Consider the following 23,769-nt stretch of genomic DNA (forward strand, 5'->3'; position numbering starts at 1 on the left):
AGAACTTTAGTTGTTTTCTCTTAACCTCTTGGCATGGGCCCCCCAGTGAACCTTCAGCAGTGATTGAGTCGTGTGTTGAAGAAAGTTACCGATCGACCACACCACTACGAATTTGAAACAATCGCAACTTAAATCCAGATCTTTGGGATCGGAATATATGCCAAGGAAACCCTAGATTGAGTTTGCACCGACAGTTGGACTTGCAGGGTTCCTTGGCTGCGGGCGTTCGTCTGATGAGGTTGCATTTGATAAGAGTGTGGCGCTTCAACCTCAATTGGTCTTCAACCTCACTTCAACTTTTGGTACGCTCAATCGATTGCAATGTTCATGACCTATACTGCACGTTAGCTTGACCAAAAAAATCCCATATGACGCGGTCGCGATTGCAGTGTGAGTAGCTCACCGAGAAATGGTACATCAGTCTTGAGTCTCAGAGTTGAGTTGGTTGGGGCCGCTTCAACACATTGGCACGGAAAGTTCACCAACACCACGTATTTTCCCCTCAGCGGCATGGAGCACGAGTCAACTGAACAGATAAGCCAACTCTTGTTGCCGGGACAGAGTGGGAAAGTTGACATCCCGATTCGGCGAACGTTGTGTTGATCACATCGGAAGGGGCAACGCGGCCGAAGTGTTTCGGTGGCCCGGGCTCCGGAGTTGCCCAGCGGAACTCTCCTTCGGAGGATATGTCAAGATCTCGGGGGGCGGGCCCGGGGAAACAAACGTGTGAAAGGTCCATCACGGATCTGAACCGATCACCTGCATTCGACTGAGTCGAGTGAACTTGACAGAATGCCACAATTTTAACTTCCAGTGCAACATCTCCCGTGATGGAGCAGGCGGGCTTTTCGGTAAACTCTGTTGATTGTTTCCCACGTGAGCGGGATGCTTGCACTGCTCCAAAAGTGGTCGGTGCTGACCTCATCCAAATTGCACACTGACTCAGCGTCGTGAGGGAGTCCTTGAACGCTCCACATGCTGAGTTTCGTTCAACGTTCAAGAAGCAAAAAGGCCAATATGGGTATAAGGGTAGCTCGAAAATGGTGCGTCGTGGGTTATATATCTGTGAGGTTGCGGATGAACGGAGGTTGTGAGTTGTCAAAGACTAGTTGCGCTTCGAAACTTGGAATCGGGAGATTGGGCGTACCAAGTTTTGGCGACAATAGTGCCGCGGAGGCATCCAAAAGGATCCACTCGACCCTTGAGAGGCCGCGAGTCGGTCAGCACTTGAATATCGATGACACACGACGTGGTCACTGATATTTTACAGCCCAACGGGGCTGTAGGGGCTGACGACGACCCTCTTCACGTGTCGCCGAAAGAGCCTAGACGTCGCCGAGGTGTTCATGGGCATTTACGATTGTCTATGAAAGCTCGCCGAAACTCTCATGACACTGACAGGGGCAGTGAGCATCAGGTGAGCATTCAGCAGCTGCATTCGGGACGTGCCATCCCGCAAAACTGACTCGCCAGAGATCTCCTGAGTTCAAGAATTCGGCTCCGACTAGCCCCAAATATTACCATGTTCAGAATATGGGAGCGTTTGGAACTGGCGGGGCTGGGTTCTGGACAACTCATACGAATAATATTACAGCTACCGCCGTTACCAAGCTTTGTGGTCGAAAGGTGGCTTGGCGGAGGTTCGAGGCGTGTTGACTCAATTAACTTATATTGAATCTCGGGGTTGACTACCGATTATAAACTACAATGCACGAAGCGATAGGCATGATGAGTCGTCGATCAGTTGACGGATCCGAGAACCCGCATCCGAATACGCAAATGAGCTGGGGATAAGAATTCAGGTGAGGCAGCAATCACATGAGGTGGTATGCAACATGGAGTCGGCTAGTCAGCAAGTCGTGAGAGCATCGGGCCGCGAGGTTGCAAGCCGACTGGCAGTTGCAATAGGGTATCTGACTCAAAACTATGCAAACACATTCAATAATGGCTAAGTGTCTTGTGACAAAATCTCGTGTGAATGAGTCAATACAACGCAAGGCAATTAAGCTTACTTCATCCACAACAAAAGAGACTATGAAGATGAAGACATTTTATCGCACACAGGAATAATCGAATGAGCATTAAATTCAAGTAGGCATTCACTTGTGTAAAGGCAGTAATTGATCTTAACATAGCATGTTGCTAGTCTACTCCAGTTCTATCCCCAAAGTCTAACAGTACACAAAACCAGGAAACAAACATAACTCGCGTGATAACAGATGCAGAGGGTGGTATAAGAGGACAAAGTGTATTGACATTAACTCGTGTGTGGCAGTGTCCCGGGGGGTTGTAAGAGGAGACCTCTAAAGCTCCTTTCCGTTCCAGACGTCCCTGAGGGGTAATGGCTACTCGCAAAGTTCGCAAAGTTCACAAACATGACTCTCGCCAGGTCTCGTCTACGAGGCGCTCTCAATGGCGATGTCGTCGGTCCATATCGATTAACGCGCACGCGCTTAGTTGTGGGAGCCCTCGCCGATGCAGAAGGGGACGGGGTAGGTGGTGCTGTTGCAAAGGCGGATGACACCCTTGACCCAGTTGAGGTTGCCGTAGGACTGGTCGGTGTAGGTGTCGGAGGTGAAGGGGGTGTAGCTGGGGGAGTCGGTGCAGCCCTCGAGGATGTTGCCCGTGATGCGGCGGACCTGGGGCTGGGAGACGACGAGACCGAACTGTCCCTCGGGAACAGTGAAACGGAGGTTCTGAGACTCGGTGGAGGTCCAGGTCTTGGTGTAGGAGACGGAGAGAGAGACACCGAGGGCGATCTTGGGGATGGTGTAGGACAGGCCGGCAGTGACGCCGACGGAGTTGGCAAGGGAGTAGCCCTTGTCGACAGAGACAGCGACGTCGTTGCCGACAGAGTTGACGACGGGAGACATGGGGACGTCCCAGTTGAGGAAGGTGTCGTCGGTGAGGATCTGGAACTCGGTGGATTCCTCGCAGCCGCGGCGCTTGAGGCTGGGCTCAGGGGCAGAGGCGACGCGAGCTCTGGGGGCAATCTGGAGGTCACGGGCCTTGATGGCCTCGTACTCGTAGTCCTTCATGACGGTGTAGGAGTCATCCTCGCCAACAACGACGACGTCATCGTAGTTGAGGGCGACGGGCTCCGGGGCGGCGGCAGCAACGCCGAGGATGGCGGAGAGGGCGATGATGGAGAAGCGCATTTTGAGGGTTTGAAAAGAGTGTAAATGGGTCTCTTGCAAAGGAGTGTCTTTGAGAAGTAAAGAGTGAAGGTTGTTGTGGGAAAAGAGTGTGGGGGACGAATGGTAACGGAGAATGGACTGGCCTTTCAAGGTGATGATTCCGAGACTGTGGGTGGGAGTCGGCTGTCTTTATACAACAGGGACATGTTGCATCTCGAGCGGCGGCTGTGAAAGGTCATCCCCAGTCTGAGAACCTTTAGACTATCGGGTGTCTGTTCGTTGCTTGACAAGCCGCAGCCTGGCCGTTGCGCTCGAATGTTTCCACTGCCTCAATGTCCCTTGTCCCAGCATAGACGGTGAAGCGCACTTCCGCGCGCAACATAGTCGGCCGACAGACAGTCGAGCACAAGCCAAGCGCAAGTCCGGGGATGCCGGTGCAGGAGAAGCACCTGTGATCACATCGACATGGTCAGCTTGCCAGGTGCTTTCCAGGGCGGAATGTCATCCAACTCCCTAATGGGGAGAAGAGATAATATCGGCTTCATACTATGACTGAGGCAGGCCCAACTGCAGTGCGACTTTCCACTGACTCGAGAGCTGCAAACCGGAGATCGGTGCGGTCCCGGCAGTGGGGGGAGGCGCGGATGGATATCAGATGGCATTCAATAGCACGAACACGAACAAGGCAATACTGGGGTCTCCCAGTTTCACATTGAGAATCGTCCAACCAGATCCGGGCTAAGGAGGGAGCTCAAGCTGTGCAGAGCGTGGAGTTTTGCGGCTCTGAGGTCGTTTCTGCCCAATTGACTTTCGGGAAGGTTACCGAGTCATGACAACCTCACTCTGGCCCCGGCTCACCGTTTCATGCGACATCATCCATGCCCCTGCAGTCCCCAATGAGGCAAGAGATTATTTACTCATGCAATCCCGGGCCCCCTGCTGACCCCGTCTTTCCACCCCTGGACCAGGAAGCCCACCATGGTCCATCAGACGCGAATACTCCTCCATCAGCCCAGCTAGCTTGGAAATCACCAACACCGAAGTCCCAAAGGGCTGAACGATGCCCTGCTTCGCTTCTCGCCTCACGCTTAGCTTCCCCTTTAGGGCGCGCATAGAGTTTGATAACGGGAGCGAGGAGACTAGCCCACGATGCCATCAAGGGATTTCCAGCACCGCCCGGAGGGGCGCCGAGAGGTGACATGGCATCCACCGGCGCGTCCGCAGTAGATGAAGATCAAACTCCCTGGACAGGCCACAGGGTCGTCGGACTCGGTGAAAGGGTCGCCGGACGTAATGGCGGTTCGGGTGGAGACCGCGCTCTGCGCACTGAGCAGTCGGATGACCTTTACCGCTCGTTGGAACTTGGCACGTCCTGGTCATCCGCGTGGTTGTGGTATGTGCAGTATCCGACGGGTGTGCGCATGGAGGTGTCCAGTTGTTTATCACAAAGTAGGCACTTGACTCGTACTGCACGTGGAAGTCATCCGTGGATATAAACCACCAGAGCCTCCGCCCTAGGATCATGATATCTCACTTCCAGCTCCATCCACGCCCACCACATTCTTTTCTTGTTCCGATCTAGTAATCAGAACCAACTCAGTTCATTCATTTCACCACCAACTCCGTTACAGTCACTACCTTCTCCAAACACATCCCACCCAACCACTATCAACACCGCCAAAATGCAGTTCTCCATTGCCAAGGTTGCCTCCCTCTTCGTGCTCCTCTCCGTCGCGTAAGTCTCAGTTCAGTCTCGACATCAAACCAGCACCAGAGGCTAACAGACTCTTAGTTCTGCCGACTTGCACGACAACTGCGCCTGCCACAACGGCGACAGCTACAACTGGCGCATCACCACCAAGGCTTGCGAGCTCTACAGCTCCAAGAACTACGAGTGGGGCGTCGGCGTCTACGACGAGGCTTCTGGACGCGTTAGTTTTTCCCCTGCCTCCCCAGCCAGCCGCTCGCGGCTCGCCTATCCCATCAATCTCGCTAACCCGCTCGATAGTGCGTCAAGAAGACCGACAACGACCAGATTGCCGGCAAGGAGTGGGAGGCTGCCTGCCGTGAGGTCGCCACCGGCGAGGGCTTCGCCTGCGCCGACGGCAAGGGTCTCTACTGCAAGGCCGACTCCGACTCCGTCCGCGGCCGCTGCTAAGCGTCTCGTGGAGATGCTGGGGTCCAGATCACCACAGGGCTTGTTTTTGGACTAGTCCTGCCTTTTCCCTTTGAACAACATACCACACACGAAGCGAACCGGCCGAAGCCTGTCCGTAAGGCTGGCTGGGAACATTCATCATTGCTCCACCCACATCCTTAGCCGGCTCTCTGGATCGTGGTGCCTAGGAGATCTTCAGAGAAATGGCATCTTGACCAGGAAATGGCTTTTGACAAATCGTTAGCGGAATTTGGTCCGTTTAGTTACGAAATTCTAGGCGTTGTTGGTGTTCGTATCATATACCTGTACTGTGGTGTCTCGTGTATTGTCTATTTGTTCGCAGTTTGTCCCATAGATGACTATAGACTTGCATTGTGTCCAGCATAATTCTCTACCGTGCTCTATTTTAATTGCTGTGCCATCATGATTTGACTGTCATTATTGGTAGCGATGTATCTACCTCTTGTTCGACTCTGCTTATGACACCATCATTTCATCCCTTAACTATTTTTGAAGTCGCTTTGATATCCACTCAATCACGTACAGCGGAACTTGTCGTCATCATGATGTTGTGTCATTGGTCCCTCTGCTACGATGCTTGGTTTTCAGCTTTCGTATCTTCACTTTCTATGACATGTCGGCCCCATTCCGCGACAGAAGATAATCTAGCTACTCTATCTCTATCAATCGACGATGATGTGATCACAAGGTTGTGTCGTTGATTTTCAGCTTTCGTATCGTCTGTTTGCATATATTGCTGACCCATGTCATGCGATATAGGGCAATATAGTTGCTCCGTCACTCGAGTCGAGCGACTCGACAGTGATGCGACAACGTGATGGTGGTTGGTGCACGCTAAGTTCGGCAATGCTACGGCGGAACGCACACCAATTCGGCCTGAGTCCGACACCACCACTTTACTCCAGACCGGCTCACGATAGTGAGGTGCCCCGCATCAAACAAACTCACGAACTGTTTAAGTCTAAAGACATTCGTGCCCAGACGAAAACAAGAGTCATGAACCGCATTTATCGTATTTGTCACAGCCGCTACATGACCGGATTTAACGCTCAGATCCCCGTCCTTGTGAGAGAGCACGTTTTCCGCATGTGCACCTGTATGGGCGACCTCCACGCCGGGTTACGTGTCAGATCATTTTCATAAATGAATTTATATGATGTGTGATAAGATAAACAAGTTGGCTCTGGGCATCTTCGCTAGCCTCACTTTAGACTAGACTATCATGTTCACGTGGAGCAAAGCTGCTACATCCCACCGGGAAGGTTATTTTCGTGTATGAGACCATTCAGCCCAAAAAGATCTTGCATGTTAGCGAAGAGATAGCGGCCGATAGCCGTGCTGTCAAGCAAGCATCGTGTCTATTCATAGGGCTTTTCCGTCTGATGTTGCGATGTAGGGTTGGTTGGCGGGCATTCTGGAAGGAATGTCGTGATACGGATTCTCCATCGCGAGAGATCTCCTTCCGTTGAAGTTCCGCACTTCAGTGGAGATGACGGAGAAGAGCTATCCTAACTGGGAACCTCTTATCCTCTTTCAGCGAAACCATAATTAAGGGGGTTCCTTCGGTTGCAACCGTGCCCCAGCCACGATGGGGCCATCATGGGGCCCTGTCGAGTGACCCTGAAGTGTCCCTGTTCAGCTCCACGAAGCTCCGACCAGGGCTGCCTTGGCACGAGACAGCTTGCTCTGTGTGGACTCAGCTTGCAGAAGTGCATTGGAACCATTGTTCCAGATTTAATTATTTTTACCTTGATGTCGAGCCCCTCTAACCTGAAAATCTGTGATCTTTTCGCCATGATACCCGCCAAAATGCGGTCATGATGATTTCATCTACCATGGTCGGCATTCTCGGCGAGAAATTTCCCAAGCCAATGAGATCTTCCAAGTGATGCAACGTGTGGTGTCGTTCACACGACCTCATGGACCTCGTGACTTGGTAGGCTGTGGTAGTTAATATACTGGCCCCCGAGGATTTGTACGGGCATTAACAGCAATGCTATGGTCATCCATATTTCCCGATACTGGCATTCCCTGACTTGTGGTTACCATTGCGGCGGAAACATGGAGACAAACACCAATATTCACAAAGTGTTTTAATAACATAAGGCGTGGTCTTTGCGTCTCGCCGGGCATTACTCGTAATCCGTCAAAGCTCGGGGTTTGGGCAGAAAGAGGATAATCTTCCACGTGCAGCGGGGCGGTGCCGACGAGGGGGACCCCCGGACAGGAAGACCCACCGGGATTGCGGACCGGTCGGCGCACGGAAAAGGTCCGAGCCCCCGGAAACCCGCGGAGATCGCGGAGGCAGCAAGGTGTTCGGCGCCGCCGATGGTGAGGGCCAGCGAAGCCGTTCGAGCCGCTGATAACACGCGTCCTTATGATAAGAACGGTGTGGTTTCGGTGGCCTTGTGGTCCGTGGCCAGAGTCTAGGCCGACGATCGCCAAAACGCGCCTTCGAGCCTAATCTGACGCGTTGAGTGAAGAAACCCGAGACGATCGTTTCGATCATCGGTGAAGACGAATGCCGCGTTCGTAGGGCAGGCGAAGGGGGAGACGCTCGGCTTCGGCATTCTGTTGCTTCCGTGATCGACCCTCAGTACCTTATGTCTTCTATGAACCACAGCACATTTGCATGAGGCACCTTTGTGAAGAGACACAACTCATCAATCTGAGGAGGTGAGCCTGCAAACTCGAGATGATTAGAGGGGGAAAAGGGCTGGATCTGGCCATGTTCCTGTGCTCCTGCGATCGACCCTGAATGACTTTTCTCCGTGAACTCCATGCAGCATATGGTACAGGATCTGCGCGAAGAGGGATCCTTACCTCCTTGCCAAACCGCGCCTTCGAGCTAAATCTGCCAGGTTTGGAGTCTAGAGACCCGAGATGGTCGGAAGGGCTGGAATTATCCACGTTTTCTACTTCTGCGATTGACCCTGAATGACTTTTACCTCGAGCCCCATCATATAGATGGTAAATCTTTGCGAGGTGACATACTTACGTACTGGCCATCAAGTTCGCGGAATCGCGGCGCGTTGCTGTAGATTACTGTGACAAATGGGAATCGGTTGGCGTGCTTCAGTTAAAACGTGTTCTAAAAGGGTGCAAAGTCGTGATCTCCGACAGTAACTCCGACGATTGTTGGCTACTTCCCTGTGAAGCTGGAAGATGCGCGTAGTCAGCAGAGAGATGTGGCTGGAGCTCTCCCCACAAAGCTTCGGTCTCGCGCCTCTCATCGTGGCGCGCGTTCGTGGCTGAAGCTCGAGGCAGAATGTGCTGATTCTGCAGTGAAAAGCCTTGATGTGGCTGTGCGAACAGCAAACTTCAGATCGTTGTGGCTGTTCGACAATGCGACATGCTCTACCCAAAAGCGAGCATGTCTCAGCTTGCCCGCCCGCCCATTGAGCGAGGTAATCCCAGTGAAATGATGTCCTCTTCCATGTGAAAGCTAAACGACTAGAGGGAGATCGCGTCTATCTATCAACTTATCCCCCACGGCCGACGGCTCGTCCGCGACTTGCGTGCGGCTGAGTAACCGTCAGATGGCGGTGTCAACGCCACTGGCGCCAGTTCTCCAAAGTGACTTCGTCCATCTACCCCTCACTAAGCGGTAAACGGTTGGGAAGGAGCAGCCTAACGAGCATTTGTGGTGAGATGAGGCCTCTTTAGGCTCGGGTGTGACGTCACTGGGTGAAACCTCGTTGTGGCTTCAGCGACGAGAAGGAGCCGGTGCGCGGGGATCATGCTCATCGCTGTGAGACTTTGGACGGAAGGAAGGAATGTGCTGCTCTTCCCGATCCAATGATCAGCGTCATTGTTGAGGGTGGCACGAAAGGGGAAGAGTGCCTGCTTATTTATAAGCCGAATAAAAACTACAACGTCCTCCCTTCACTCACTAGTGATCCTGACAGCGCAACCTGTTTCTTCACACCTTCACACCGTCGAGTATCATCAATAGCATCAAATAACAATACTGGACAAACTGCGCGTCACATCCTAGAGCCAATCTGAACGAAAGATTCGAAAATGGCGGCCCATCAATTAGCACCCGCGGGCAATTCCGTCGGAATCTTCCCGCAAGTTACCGCGCGACAGACGGAGACCTTGATATTGAAGGAGAAGATGCTCTCCCTCACTGGCGACAACTTCGACATCAAACTCGTCAACGGCACACCGATTTTCAGCGTAAAGGGAAAGGTCATGTCGATCTCGGGGCGCAAGTCGGTCTACGACATGAGCGGTACCCATCTCTTCGACATCGTAAAAGAACATTTCCACCTCCACACAACCTTCGCCGCCATCGACCCACACGATAAGAAGATTATGGAAGTCAAGAACAGTTTCGCCTGTAAGATCCTCAGTTTACCTCCCCTTGAAATATCAAACTGACCAGGCCCGCAGTGATTGGTTCCAAGGCAACTGCTACTTTCATCTCACCAAGCACCGGCAAGACAGAGACGCTGGAAATGAAAGGAAACTGGCTTTCAACCCAGGCAGATATTGTTGACTCCAGTACCGGCCAAGTCTTGGGCAGGATTGACCGCAACATGCTGAGGGCTCGGGACTTTTTCGGAGGCAAGCAGACATACGCGCTCACAGTAGCTCCCGGAGTAGACATGGCGCTCATGGCTGCACTGTGTATTTGCTTGGACGAGAAGAAGAACGATAACAGCGGTTAGAAATACCCGTGGACTCTTATTATCGATCCTTACGCGTTCAACAACATGAACGTCAGTTATTTCTAGGGAGTTATTCGGCCGGAAATTGCGGGTTTGAGTCGCAGGAAGTTTTTCTCTTGATACCTAGGACTCGGAATTTAATGATGAACGATTATCACGCATGTGTGAATCCCGGCTGAAGCGTTCATGTTCACTCTATTGGCATTTCCCGCAGTCACGGTGAACAAATGATTTGACGGACATCTTAATATTCGACTCACTATTGAGAAAGGGTTAAAAGTTGTCATTTTGTTATTGCTAGCTTTACCATGCCTCAATCGTATTTCTAGACAGCATATTCACCATAACGAACACCGTCCCACCACGTGTGTGTCTCTCCCGAAGTTCATATTGCCAATTGAGGCTCAACTACAACCTCATGACTGAGTCGGTTCGGTTCGGCATCTGACTCGGTCCGGGTGACAATGACACCTCACCGACTCGAACTACCGGCCAAGCGACTCATGCACTCGGGATACGACCACATGGTAACTCCCCCGCAAACTTCCCCGCAAACTACGACGCGAAAGGGTCGTATTGTTTGCGAGAAAATTCCCACACACGCGCAGGATTGGGTTAGTTGCTTGCGCGGTCCAATCGGATTGTGGGGGAGAAGACGCGATCTCAGGGACGATCGAAATATTGACAAACGACATCGTCGTAATGGAGGACGAGACGAGCGATGTTTGGACCTCGCGGTGTCCAATTTCCCGAGGAGGTTGTGCTTAAAGACTTTGAGCTGTTCGACATGGCTGTGTAATCTTCAGATTGTTTACTTTGTTTACTCTCTCACTCCGGAACCGTGCTGTTGGTATTCTGCCCAACCACTGAGCAGATTGGATTTCGATTGACTTCGGCTTTCGCTGCGTTGCATTGGGCCTCAGCCATTCGGAACGAAATCGGTATTATGGTACTGTCTTTCCTGCTGCTTATGGCTGCGGCTGCAGCCGAAGGTGCACCAGCTGCAGGAACCAACCAGTCATCCGAAGCTCAGTGAGTTCAACTCAATATCCCATTCTGTCCACACCTAATTACTTGCTAACTCTTCTCTCCTGCGATTAGCATCTTCACACCTCATGGCATTGCTCTCGGCGCGGAAGCCCAAGTAAAAACTCAAGCCTTTGCCCCTTTCACCCTCACACCGGATATCCCGATAGCCACCCTCGACTATGGAGCCGAGCGAGCGGGATTTCCGGTGTTTGAGGTCTCCGCTCTCGACGGCCCCACCCAGGTCGAGGTGAAGTACACCGAGCATTTCGACGGGCTGAACCATCCTTTCGGTGATGGGCCGTACAGCTTCTCGAACCAACTGGGAAACAGCTTCCGCGTCGAAACGTTCAACATCACAGCCAAGGGAAAGACTGTCTCTCCTCTTCTTCAAGGTGGACAGAAATGGCAATCCGTCAGGCTGTTGACCAACACCACGGTCACGTTCTCGAATGTGGGATTCGAAGCGACGATCCCAATCGTTGAGCCCGAGGACCTTCCGGGCCAGTTTTCCAGCGACGATGAGGCTTTGAATGAGATTTGGAAGCTGGGCGCCAGGGCTGCGACGGCTGCATGTGTTGATAAGGGAAGTCAACCGGCTATTTGGACGGTTGATGAGGAGAATGGTGTGCTGGCACAGAGCACGAGACCCTCAATGACGTGGAAGGCGACTGCGTGGACGAACTACACAGTGGAGTTCGATACCAAAATCAAGAAGGGAGGTAGTTGGTGGGTTACGGTGAGTGCACGAGGATGATTATGGTGGTCTTGGAAGACCGCGAGCTGACCAACATCCAGGGTGGAGCGATCGCGGGCAACGGATACACCATCCTTCTCACCGGCGAACTCCCCGAGTCCAACCGATTTGCCAATGTCAATGAGACTCTTACACCTCCGAACACCATTTCGCTCTCATACGGCCCGGACCTCGTGAACCAGACGACCCTGACATCTTACCTCTTGGACGTCTTCAAGGTTCCTTTCACCGTGAAGGAGGATACTTGGTACCACATCTCGACATCCATGTCGCAGAGTGGTCACCTGGCGGTCTCGATCAACGACACGCAAGTCTTGAATATCTCACGCTCCGACTACCCCTGGGCTCTGATCTCATCAGGCGCCTCGTACTCCGGGACTCCCGACTTCACCGGCTCTTTCGGATTCGGTGCTTACCAAGACCACGCGGCCTACTTCAAGAACGCGCACGCATACGATACGGCCAACGGCTCAACCCTCTACTCGAACAATCTCACCAACGCAAGACGTGCTGGTCGAGTACGGCACGCGAGCCAACTATGAGAGCGTCTGCCTCGACGGGCCGAAGCGCGACAGACTCGTCTGGCTCGGCGACTTCTACCACACGGCCCGCATCTCGGCCATCAGCACATCACGAACAGACCAGTCTCGGGGAACGCTGCAGGTGCTGCTCGATACTCAGATCGCCAACGGCCAAATGAGCATCTCACCCAACCTGGGCTACGACCTCAAGTCCATCGCGAACGCCCTGGCGCCATCTGGAAGCTATGGGCTGCAGGACTATCAGCTCCTCGGCCTCATGGCCTTCAACGACCACGTCCGCCTCACCAACGACCTCGACTGGGCGCGGTCGACCTGGCCGCAGTGGCAGAAGGTGATCGACTGGCTTCTCCCGCAAATCAACACGACAACGGGTCTACTCACCTTTGACGGCGGCTTCGCCTTCACCGGCCCCGCGGACGGGGGCTCGGCCATCTCCTGCGAAGCAGTGCAAAGCCTGAACGGAGCCGCCGACGTGGCTGCCATGCTGAACGACACGGTCTCCGCGACCAAGTACCGCACAGCCGCGTCCTCGCTCGCCGACGCGATCAACGAGAAGCTGTGGAACGACGACATCGGGGCGTACGGATACTCGCTCGCCTCCCTGAACGACACCTCCGTCGCGGGCACAGCATTCTGCATCACCTCCGGCGTCGCCTCCGCAAACCGCACCGCGCGCTCCATCGAGGCGCTGTCGCTGCTGAAGCTCGGCCCCGGGTACAAGGACACCTCGCTCGTCTCCTCCAACGACAGCAGCATCAACATCTTTCCGAACACCAACGGCTTCCTCCTGCACGCGCTCTTCATGGGCAACGCCACGGCCACGGGGAAGGCGCTCATCGAGAGCCTCTGGGGCGCGATGCTGCCCGGCACCGAGGCCGCGAACAAGAGCGCGGTCGGCACGAGCTGGGAGTACGTCAACGCCGCGACGCTGCAGCCCGGCCTAGGGCTGTTCACGAGCCTGAGCCATCCGTGGGGAGGCGCGGCGACGTATGTGCTGACGGAGTGGGCGGCGGGCGTGCAGCCTGCTGCGGGGACGGACGGGTTCGGGTACAGGAACTGGGTGGTTGCGCCGGCGGCCGGTATTGAGATGGGGTTGAAGACGGCGAGGGCGAAGGTAGTGACTGCGTTTGATGGGGACTTGAGCGCGGAGTGGAAGGTTGAGGGGAGCGATCTCTACGTGACGATTCGGGCGCCGACGACGACGAAGGGCAGGTTTGTGTATGGGGGGAAGAGCATTGAGTTGTATGGGCGGTCGGTTTACGAGTTCCATGTCGATGCGGCGCTTGAAGCAGGCATAGTCTAGGTGTTGTAGTTAGATAAACCTATTGTAATTAATCTTAGCCAATGCATATGTCATAGACGTTGTCTTCATGTCTGATGTTTCAAGACCAACAAAGAAGCTTGTGCTACTGTTCGGGCGGGAGTTCCCCTCGTTGTGTCATGACGCGTCAAGGACCTTGCATCCTCGCGTTCTCGCTTGCGGGCAAGCGCGACGTGTCATTGTCATCCATAATGTGGATTCGTGTATCAATCTGGCATCGCGTGCCTCCACTCTGATGCACAGTCGGTTGTGTAGTGTAGTGGTTATCACTGTAAGCTCTCCTCACCAACAGCGCATCTGTTCATTCCCATACTAACTCCCAATCAGCCGGATTTTGATCACCTCAAAGTCTTCCGGCAACCCCGGTTCGAACCCGGGCTCGACCTCATCTTTTTGGCTTCTTTTTATTTTTTGATGACAGCAAGCAAAAACTCCAAGAGGACTTCATGCCGCTGAATTGCTTCTGAACCGTCTCCATAGAGTCTGAATCCATACTACACGATGCCGGGAGGAACACCGTGGCCGGAAGACCCGGGCTCTCCAGCACCGACCAACGCCGGCTAGTCTCGGTTGTCGGGTCCGACGTCGGAGCATTCGAACACGCACTCCCCGACTCTCACCCTCCGCACATCACATGACGCACTCTCACTCAACGGAACCGTTGAACAGTCAGCGACTCAGTGGCAGCCATCTCCGCAAACCCCCTCCGTTCAACCCACAATGTCCATCCCCACACGCGTCTTGCGGACGCCTCTCATCCCCGCATCTCGATACGTAACCCGAAGAAGCCGCTTCGTCGCCCAGACTTCGCCGTTCACCTTCACATATCGCACAATGGCCACCGCTGCAAAGAAAGAGTTCCTCTGCATCCTCCCGGATAAGCCCGACGCGCTCGCCAAGCGCTTGGAGATCAGACCGTGAGTCGTTGTCGCATGAGATAGACGATGGTGCTGTGATAAGGGAGCTGACGGTTCACAAGGACTCATTTGGCTGCGGCCAAGTCTGCTGCTTCGGAGGGCAAGGTGGCTGTTGGCGGTGCGTAAGCTCATGAGTATGGATGATTGGCTAGGTCTGACTTAGATATCCCAGGAGCCATGTTCGAGTCTGAGCACCCCTCAGAAGGCAAGACGCCCGCTTTCAAAGGCAGCATGATCATCTACACTGTCAAGGATGCCGATGAGGCGTGGGAGTTGATCAAGAATGACGTGTACGCCAAGAACGGCGTTTGGGACCTTGAGAAGGCCCAGGTGATTCCCGTAAGTCCTCTTCAAGTACAGGAAACTCATTTCGACCTTGAGCTAATGGGGTTCTCACCTAGTTCATGTCTGCTGTCCGCCAAGGACTCCAATGACTAGCAAGCCCATCCAACGGAGAAGCCAAAGCTTCTCTATGAAATAGATGACACATCCGATTGGGCTACATGAATACTTGCTCCTGGGAATCGCCCACTGACATTACTACATGACTATCATTATTCTCGTGAAACCTCATGAAACCTCATGATCCACAGACTGCATCAAATCCTCCACGTCCAACCTCTCAGCCAGGTCCAGCAGCGCCTGCGGCGACAGACCGCCCATCCCACTCGTGTCGAAAATGTCCCAGCCAGGTTCCTCGTGGTCCATTTGGTCGAGGAACGAGCCGTGGTCGTGGTGCTGCGGATGCGCCGTGCTCGGCGACGGCGTCGGGGGCTGTTCTGGGGCCGGGGTGAAGGCTGTCATGATGTTCTCCAGTTGGCTGAGCTCGAGCTTGCGTAGCGGGGCCACGAGGCTGCCCTTGGATATCATCTTGTCCAGGACACACTTGATGTTCTCGCACCAGGTGTCGTCGTGGAGGAGGGAGGGGTCGATGACGCGGACGAGGTAGAGGAGGAAGGCGGAGGAGAAGGCGTCTTCGAGTTGGAAGGGGAGGAAAGCCTCTGATGGTCGGTTAGCATTTTGATCGCCATGTTGGGATAATCTGACGTGATCTGAGAAATATTGACTGACCTAGCAAATCTTCGTCGCCCAGCACTCGAAGAGTCCTGAGAACTGTTTGAGCGGAATCGACGCATGATTGTAATAATGACGCAACGGGTGGCGTCAGAGAGACTGTCTGCGTGGCTCGTAGATCGGAATGTTCAATATGGATGTGCAAGGCGCACATGACCAGAGGTCGGGTTGTAAGAACAACGCACTGAACATCTAAGCTGAAAGCTCGTCACGGCCGGGCAGGGTGTTGACTTACGTGATGATATGAGAGGATGAGCCTCAGGGCCATCCTCGACGCTCTGCTCACCGAACCCTGGAAATGGGTGTCAAGAAGCGCCGTCAAGTCTCGAGAAAGTCGTGCAAGGTCTCGGAGGATGGACTGGGTATTTGACACAAGGGACCCGTCGAAAGACTTGCCGACACCGTACACCGCTAAGGTCTCAAGTCAGCCAGTGGAAGCTCAAGCGACGTCCGGTGAAAACACTAACTGGTAAGAATGCGCGCCATCAAACGCGAAAGCCGGACGTGGAGCGTCATATTCAGGGCGTCCAAGGAGTTGTCCATCTGCGAAGGGAGCTTCACTGTGATGTCCTCGTCTCGAATAGAACTAGGTGCCCCCATCAGAGCGGAGAACTCCCGGTCCAGGGTGTACACCACCCAGAACACAATATTACAGCGTCGCGAATGTTCCACGCCGACGACCTCTTCCGGCATGTGCCGGTATATGCCTTCGACGATGCTGATACGCAACGCTTGTCCGATCTGGGCCATAATTAGTATTTGTCTTCTAGGCGTGCGTCGTCCCCAACTCACATGTTGGAATGCCGCCAGTCTCATGTCGAGACACTGAAAGTAGACAGCCGCCAAAGCGAGAGCCTGTATAGACGATATTGTATCGGGTTCGAGTCCGGATAGGTCCGGCAGCAATGACATGGCCCTGGTGGCATACTGGACGCCCGCCGGACCGGTATGGGAGCTGCTCTGATTCACCACGAATGCCTTGCCAAAGGCCAGTATCAATAGGTATTGTGCGTACCAGAGCCTTGACGAGCTTGCTTTCGCAGAAGGGTCATCGTAGAACTCATGCAGATTCTTCATGAATGACTTCTCGTCGATGAGGTAGAACACCGCGCCGAGGTAGAACTTGGCCGTGTTGAAGAGGAACATGGCGTAGTCTAATGGCGGGAGATTCGACACATCTGGTTCCTCATTGATGCCAAGTGGTTTCCATTGCATCCGGAAAGCCCCCTCGTGGGGGAGATGCCATGGATCTGGCGCTGCTTCTGGGATTCTCTTCCCAAGAAGGGCTAGAACTCTGCGACAGAAGGACCATGATGAAGTTGGCCCCATGTACCCTGAGAGCCTCCATCAGCGCGTCCATGCTTAAGAAGATGGCGAGAGGAATTACTTACAGTACTTTCCACCTGCTTTGGCAAACGTGTAGTCGTTGTCGACCAACGGGTTCTGTCGAAACCCAGGCCCAAAGTCACCGTGGTGTGCAGGTGTATCACCACGATCATCGGGCTCAGACTCTGGCTCAGACTGCTGGTCTCCGCCAAGTAGTGGACTGTCTATGTATTCAAGTCAGTCTCAATGCACAACTCAGGAGGCCTCCACATTGGATTCAAGAACCAACCGTGACTTGGAGTTTCCAGTTGCCCAGTCACCTCCTCGCGCCGAGGCAAGGGTTGACGATGCGGCGTTCCATACGGCTCGCTATACCGCGAAGGACCGTCGTCAATATCATGGCCCCGGCTCACCGCCCTGACCGACCGATCCGAGGCCTGTTCGCTGTTCCGATTCTGAAGTTCACGGAGGTAACTGATTGAGTGGGTCAACTGGAGAGTCCCGACAACACACGCGGCCGCCCGCTCACCGACAACTCACCTCTCCGGGACCGATATTCTCTTATCCTCAACCGCAAAGATGCACCGATGCTTCTTCCGGTCACATCTCGTGCACGGTTGTGAGCCCGAGCACTTGACCTTCATCACCCTGCATCTTTCGCAACTATTTTCAGAAACACAGAAAAAATGTTAGTCATGTGAGCCCTCCCATTCCGTTTTCGGGGTTCCCCGCACGCACGCTTTTTGACATTTTTTCGTCACTTTGTATTGTCCCTGGCTTAATTGCGGCATCTTGAACGGTTTCGAGGGCTCGTGTCACTGAATTCCATGTCGTTTCGCTGAGCGAGGGCTCTTGTTGGTGTTGTTCGGTCGCCGTTGCAGATATTGTCGGAGCGAGCTTCCGACAACGGAACTCATGGCTGCGGCAGCGCGTTGTCTTTATTTAGGTGTCTGCCACTGCGCAGGCCAAGCGGTTTAGCGCATTCATGGATGGCTTATCAGCGCTGGGGTGCGAGTAGCTGACGCGCACCGCAGATAGCCGAGTGGCTTTTTTTGCTCCGTATTCCGGGGTCTTATCAGTGCGGCAGAAGGGAGAAGACTCAGAGGGAGGGGATGCCTTGTTACCCCACACTTTGTGTCCTTCCTGGCATCGGAGTCTGTCTGGAGATGGTTACATTGGATTGACACATACATAGTCATGTGGCCATGCTGAGCCTGTGTCATGTCAACGCAAGAGGCGTCTGTCTATGTAGGGAGCATGCGGAGTCCGGGGTTCGGATGCTCGGTGACCATTGGATGACATGAACGATCGTCACTTCAGTCAAGATTGTTCGCGGGGAAAACGGGGCTGGGAGAAAGCATTGGCCATGCTTGAACGGGGTTATGATTTCGGCCGTGCAATTGCAGAAGCCCCTTTCGATATTGACTTTTTGTTGATAGATCACGAGGGTGTTTGGAAGAGCCAAAGATAGATGATCCCAGCCGAAAATGCCGAGTATATGGAGACGCAGAGGCAATTGGGTTGTCATCCCAGACGGAACACATCGGCATGGAGATTCAAGCCGAAAAGACACCGCAATCAGGATGAAGATATCAGCATTGAAGGGGATGCAAGTCGATCTCTCGGAGGACGACACTCGATCACTCGGCTCCTGCTCGATATGGGCTAGCTGAGGGTTGACGCAATGTCGGACGGACACTCCGACATTCCTGACATCCGAGCTGATGGTCAAAGTGGAGGCCGGAAAGCCATCCCGACTTTTCTCAGCCAATCAGTGCTGTTGTTGTTATCAACCGCGACGGACAGACCGCGAGGCTTGTCCCGGACAGGCCGCAGAGGGATCGAATGCGATTGCGGTGTCCATGTGAGCGTTCCTCTGCAGGGCGCACAGGACGCAGCGAGGTCGTTGTTTTTGATTCTTTTTTGTTGATTGCAAATTGGGAATGAAATTGGTTCCATCAAGCGATTATTCTTCAGACTTGTAACTAGGGACTCGAAGTGAAACGTACAAGTGACTTACACCTGGGCAAGCCGCCTATGTCAGTCAAGATTTCATGACGTGGAGACACATCTCGAGCCCTGGCTTTCATCAACATAAACATCACACAATGGCTGAAGATATGAACGTGAAATGAACATATGAAAGGATATCAATTCGCTTGTCATTATCTAGGGATATAATCTAATTTTGATGCATCGCTCAAACCAACACTTCAACCAAAGACTCTCCGGCGCAGCTCATTCTTCAGAATGACCGCTTCATGCCGTGTCCTCTCAACCGCGCCCTTGTTCTCAATAGCCCGGCGGTGCAAGTAGCCCATGCACTCCGCCACAGAACCCCAAGGGATGTACTTGAAAGGCTTGGGGATGTCATCCCTCTTCAACCCAGAGTCTGTCACGCAGGTGTCGTAGTTATCCAAGAGCTCGCAGCTCAACTCATCCGCCAATCCCATGAGCTGGCCGCACTCCAAAGTCGTCGTGGTCTTTCCCTCAAGCAGCCTGCGTCGGTGCGCGGAGATGGCCTTGGTGGAGCTGTTGGCGTTATGGGTGGCGAGGAACAGCGCGCTCGAGGGGAACTGCAGACCCTCGGATCCCTTGGGCAGTCGTTGGCTGATAAACATGTCGGCGATGTCGTCGAAGCAGTTGTGAGTGTCCTCAATCGTGTCGTGAATCAGGGAGCGGACTTCGTGCTCGATGTAAGCGCCGCGGACGAGCTTGATGCCCAGACTCCAGCCTTCCTTGGCAGCGAGGGCAATGTGACGCTCAACGTTGGCGGTGGAGCCTTTGAGGTATGCTTGGATAGTGTTGAAAACTAGAGGGCGGGCTTCGCGGTTGTGCTTTCTCATGAGATCGATGGTCCACTCGTCCAGTGTCGGTTGGAGAGCCTGCTGCTCGGCATCGATCCAGACACGGGCACCCTTCTGTCTTCCGGCTTCACAAATCTCATCAAGGGCCTCGCTGAGAACCTTGGGAACGGCCGCAGAACCCCGCATAGCATCCACGGCGATAGGACCAGCGCCAGTAACTCTGAGGATCTTATGTTAGTCATTGAGCTTCTAGGGCACGAGACTGGATAGACTTACTTGACGGCAATGAAGTCGCCAGGCTCCATCATCTGGAGCGTGTCGAGGTTACCCTTCTTCCACTCCTGCACCATCTGATAAAAGGCCGGTGCGTAGTCTCCCTCCTTCGATCCTGCCTGTGCCTTCTTCGTGTCCAGGACGATTTCCCTAGCGTAGTTGAGAATGACTCCCTGGTAACCCATCTGCTTAACGTTGGCAACTGCCTTCCTAACTTCCGGAACGTTCGTTCCTGCGCAGAAGTGGTCGTATATCGTCCATCTCAACAGCTTGTTTAGAAGCGGGTTTCTGTCGGGGTTGAATAGTAGTGATTTTGATGTTGTGATAAAGCCGAGGATCGGTAGTGATAGCCTCATCAATAGTGGCGAAGATGTGAATTGTGTGAGGAATAGCGATCGGAGGAGGGTTGGTGTTGGTAATCTTGAAAGGGCCGACCTTTTTGTTGTGGTCGTGGTCTGGGGAATAAGAGTCTGAGGCTTTGACACCGCGGTGCTAGTACGGTTCGCCGCCGTGGTGTGTACATTTCTTGGTGCTCCCTGCAGACGAAGAGATCTGCAAAGAGGCACGGGCACGCGCCTGCACATAACAGAGGATGACATCGTGAAGTGTTGTAGAGTTTGGATGAACGAGGTGTGCTCAGTCACGAAGGAGGGAGAGATAGATGAGGGAGGGTTAGATATAGTTGCTACGGACGGCTACGGCCGGCACAAACCTTAGATGTGTCAAAGTGGCGGCATGACTTGGGGTATCGTCGAGCAGCTTCGCCGAGCCCACCACCCCTCCCACCGACCGGCTTTCCGAGATTTGTCTCAGACCCCAGATACGCACTAAAGATAGTCAGTGCCATTGAGGCTCTGCTCCATCGCGGGTTCTGGCGGCGTTCGTCCAGAATTCCCAGAGCTCCACCAGGTGGATAAGACGGACGGGACTTGAAGATGCAAACAAGACGGTTTATTGGCACTGATTGGCTCTCGCGCGACCCAAAATCTGGAGAAGAGGCGTTATCGGATCCTTTGAATTAAGTTTCTTGAGATAAGAATGACCATTTTCTGCAGTGTCGGAGGCGAGGAATGGGGGGTGACCCCGGAAAGGGCTAGTCGGTGCGCGGTCCCGACATGTCGGATCGGAAAGGTCTTATCATGTCGGGTGACCATCCCGACAACGGCACCACCAAGTGAAACTCAAGACGGCGACTTCTGGGTGTCACACCCGACATCGGAACGTTTGACAGAGTTGCATTGTAAATCGTAATTATAGATGTTTTAAGAATTGATATAATTATTCAATTCGTTCAGTCATTACCAACCGTTTGAGTCAAGACTTGATGACCTAGACTTCAGCCCTCTGGTGGCTTAAGGGCGAATGCCATGGGAGGGGAACCCTTTTTAGAATGTCCCTCGGTCTGCAATGAAGTGTTTCTCGATTCTCAAAAAAGAAACGCAGCCCGACATTCCAGACGTTAGATGGATGTGCGCATCAGCGACAGCAGACGATGCCATATCGACAGTAGGATATTGTTGAAAGCCACAATCAAACAATCAATAGACGACGTACAAGCTTGAGATTCAAAGCCATGTCCCAACGTCTTTGAAGGTACGCACGGACTAGGTTGGCCTCATTAGGTTCCCTACTCATGAGTTGGAGTTCGGGATGCGAGTCTGAAACATAAATTATCATAAGATCTAGGCATACAGCTTTGATATTCGTGAACTTTGACCTTATAAGACAATAGCTTACTCGACTCAATATTTCCCAAAGCTGAAGGTAATCATGGCCAATGTTCGCGCCGAGTCTGGCTATCAAGCTCCTCTTATGCAGGCCGCGAGACAGTAGTAGGTGTACTCCGGCGCAGCAAAAATAGATCAGCTGGATGTCATCATAAGTGCATATCCATAAACATCTGTGTTCAGGCGAGGAAACGACGTTAGACTTCGTGGATGCCCGGCCATTTTTGCAGGTGATTTTAGAGCGCTGTCCGCTACCCGCTGCATGATAAAGCATACGTAGTAACAGGGTTCTTGAATTCAGGTAGAGATGGGAAACGCGGATCTAGTAGAAAGGAGAGTGAGCTGCAGTTCAACTATGAATGTGGTATAAGAGAATTGATAATACAAATTTGAGGGTATCATGGCCAGGGAGGTTTCGGTCTTGCCGGCCCGCTTGTTGCAAAATCCCAGCAGAATGTTAGTAGTAATTAAAGTCCCAATGAAACATCTTCTGTCCCACACAATTTCAAACAATCTCCTTTTTTGGCAATAATTCTTTCCACACCGCATTTCTTGTCTCAAATCTTTCCCAGGACCCTCTTCACGAGAGACTTCTTTCTCGGTCGGGGTGCAGGCTGGTTGACCTGGCGAACTCGTTCCAGCAGACCCAGCAGGGTCGTGACGGCCAACGCCTCTGCTTCATCATTAAGATCCTCCGATAGAAGAAGAACGCCTTCGCTGTAGTCGTGGGGCAGGGCAAAAGCGATTCCAGCGTGGTGGTAAATGGCGTGCACGACTGGCTTGCCATCTGTAGGATCTACGCTTGTGTCGACGAGCGTGTATCGGAGAGCCCCATGCTCTTTGGGACATGTTTGCCATTCCAGGTTTGAAGGCTGTGCGTCCGCACTTGTGTTTGTGCGATGAGATATCGTGAACCAGGGGTGCCGAACTTGCTGCTCCACCATCTTCGTGTCGGGAACAGGAAATGAGCTGTGAAGCGACAGGCGCGCATTAGAGCCTGTGTTCAACGGCTCGACTTGGAAGCTACCGTCTCCTTCTTTCGGCAAAGTCCTTTTGATAGGCATTAGCATCTCTGTCGAGAAAACAAGTACCCATGAAGTTGACTTACATGCTGACTGTTTCCCCGTTGTGTGTAGGAACTCTGCGCTCAACTACCACAGTCTTTTCTTTGGCATTCTCTTGAAAATCAACAAGGTAGCGCACCTCGGCATCTGTTCCATCTCCGCTTGGCCTTCTCATCATGGCAAGGTTCAGCTTGTACTTGCTGCTTCCTATCGGCTCCTTCTTAACGGCGTCAAAGTAGGTGCTCGACACATCGTACAGTGGAAGATGGACAGTGATGTCCCTGTGTCTGGGGATGTAGACCACCCGTGAGAGGTTTGCAGGGGTGCTTGATAGGTCGCGTCCAAGTCTTGTATCGAGTGAGCGATCGAGGATCTCACTCAGCTGGACCAGACTAGGACCCCCAAATGCGGGGAGCGCAGCCATGTTCGTAATGGTAGACATAGACAATAAGGCCTGCGACATTGCTGGGAATGCCAAGGCGACTTGTGAATGGGGCGCGTGAATCCTCAGCTGAGGCTGATTGATGGAGACGATGACGGCGCAATCCAGAGAAGGCGGATGGCAACAGGCGACCACTTATCACCGAGAAATTCACTGATCACACAATACGAGATGAAAGACGACAGGAACAGGATTAAATGTCGTTTTCTTAGCTTCAGGATGGACGTGGTCTGCCGCCTAGATGCTGTTTGTTCGACGGGAAATCATCGGCCAACACATCGCGAGTTTTCCATGAAGCCAGAACGGGAAGATTTGGCAGCAAGAATGATGACTCCTTCCCGGCGGGGAAAGATTTCTAAGCCTGCGAAAAGACCACGCCAAGGCATGTGACCGGCACTGCGACCAGAGCAAACACTCATGTCTCATTCGACCAGGGACTAAAAATGTTAGTGGAAATAGCTCCAGCAGGTTTATGTGCGACCCGCGTCAGATGATATGATC

The 23,769-nt window shown here is 53.2% G+C and overlaps 7 protein-coding genes across 7 annotated transcripts; 3 read left to right on the top strand and 4 right to left on the bottom strand.

The window, feature by feature from the left end:
* Positions 1-2,453: 2,453 nt before the first annotated feature.
* Positions 2,454-3,158, bottom strand: CGCS363_v007343 (uncharacterized protein; the record flags this gene model as incomplete). The annotated part of the gene is made up of 1 exon (XM_036639192.1): positions 2,454-3,158. One exon carries the CDS (start codon positions 3,156-3,158, stop codon positions 2,454-2,456), a length of 705 nt encoding a protein of 234 aa, XP_036496497.1.
* Positions 3,159-4,819: 1,661 nt separating this feature from the next.
* Positions 4,820-5,295, top strand: CGCS363_v007344 (uncharacterized protein; the record flags this gene model as incomplete). The annotated part of the gene is made up of 3 exons (XM_036639193.1): positions 4,820-4,872; positions 4,930-5,068; positions 5,146-5,295. 3 exons carry the CDS (start codon positions 4,820-4,822, stop codon positions 5,293-5,295), a joined length of 342 nt encoding a protein of 113 aa, XP_036496490.1.
* Positions 5,296-10,938: 5,643 nt separating this feature from the next.
* CGCS363_v007345 (uncharacterized protein) lies at positions 10,939-13,620 on the top strand (the record flags this gene model as incomplete). Its single annotated transcript, XM_036639194.1, has 4 exons — positions 10,939-11,024; positions 11,094-11,757; positions 11,817-12,293; positions 12,343-13,620. The coding sequence occupies 4 exons, from the start codon at positions 10,939-10,941 to the stop codon at positions 13,618-13,620; spliced, it is 2,505 nt and encodes an 834-aa protein (XP_036496491.1).
* Positions 13,621-14,358: 738 nt separating this feature from the next.
* On the top strand, positions 14,359-14,989 carry atnB-1 (Aspercryptin biosynthesis cluster protein B; the record flags this gene model as incomplete). The annotated part of the gene is made up of 4 exons (XM_036639195.1): positions 14,359-14,555; positions 14,618-14,673; positions 14,728-14,894; positions 14,957-14,989. The coding sequence occupies 4 exons, from the start codon at positions 14,359-14,361 to the stop codon at positions 14,987-14,989; spliced, it is 453 nt and encodes a 150-aa protein (XP_036496492.1).
* A 136-nt stretch (positions 14,990-15,125) lies between these two features.
* On the bottom strand, positions 15,126-17,746 carry PUT3-4 (Proline utilization trans-activator; the record flags this gene model as incomplete). The annotated part of the gene is made up of 9 exons (XM_036639196.1): positions 15,126-15,556; positions 15,627-15,813; positions 15,865-16,040; positions 16,097-16,370; positions 16,422-16,963; positions 17,021-17,179; positions 17,245-17,429; positions 17,496-17,603; positions 17,694-17,746. 9 exons carry the CDS (start codon positions 17,744-17,746, stop codon positions 15,126-15,128), a joined length of 2,115 nt encoding a protein of 704 aa, XP_036496493.1.
* Positions 17,747-19,168: 1,422 nt separating this feature from the next.
* On the bottom strand, positions 19,169-20,634 carry CGCS363_v007348 (putative proline dehydrogenase; the record flags this gene model as incomplete). The annotated part of the gene is made up of 2 exons (XM_036639197.1): positions 19,169-19,982; positions 20,039-20,634. 2 exons carry the CDS (start codon positions 20,632-20,634, stop codon positions 19,169-19,171), a joined length of 1,410 nt encoding a protein of 469 aa, XP_036496488.1.
* Positions 20,635-22,319: 1,685 nt separating this feature from the next.
* Positions 22,320-23,289, bottom strand: CGCS363_v007349 (uncharacterized protein; the record flags this gene model as incomplete). The annotated part of the gene is made up of 2 exons (XM_036639198.1): positions 22,320-22,812; positions 22,871-23,289. The coding sequence occupies 2 exons, from the start codon at positions 23,287-23,289 to the stop codon at positions 22,320-22,322; spliced, it is 912 nt and encodes a 303-aa protein (XP_036496489.1).
* Between the last annotated feature and the right edge of the window lie 480 nt (positions 23,290-23,769).

Source organism: Colletotrichum siamense (assembly GCF_013390195.1).
Source record: "Colletotrichum siamense strain Cg363 chromosome Unknown KSG_Cg363_contig04, whole genome shotgun sequence".
Classification (NCBI taxonomy): Eukaryota; Fungi; Ascomycota; class Sordariomycetes; order Glomerellales; family Glomerellaceae; genus Colletotrichum; species Colletotrichum siamense.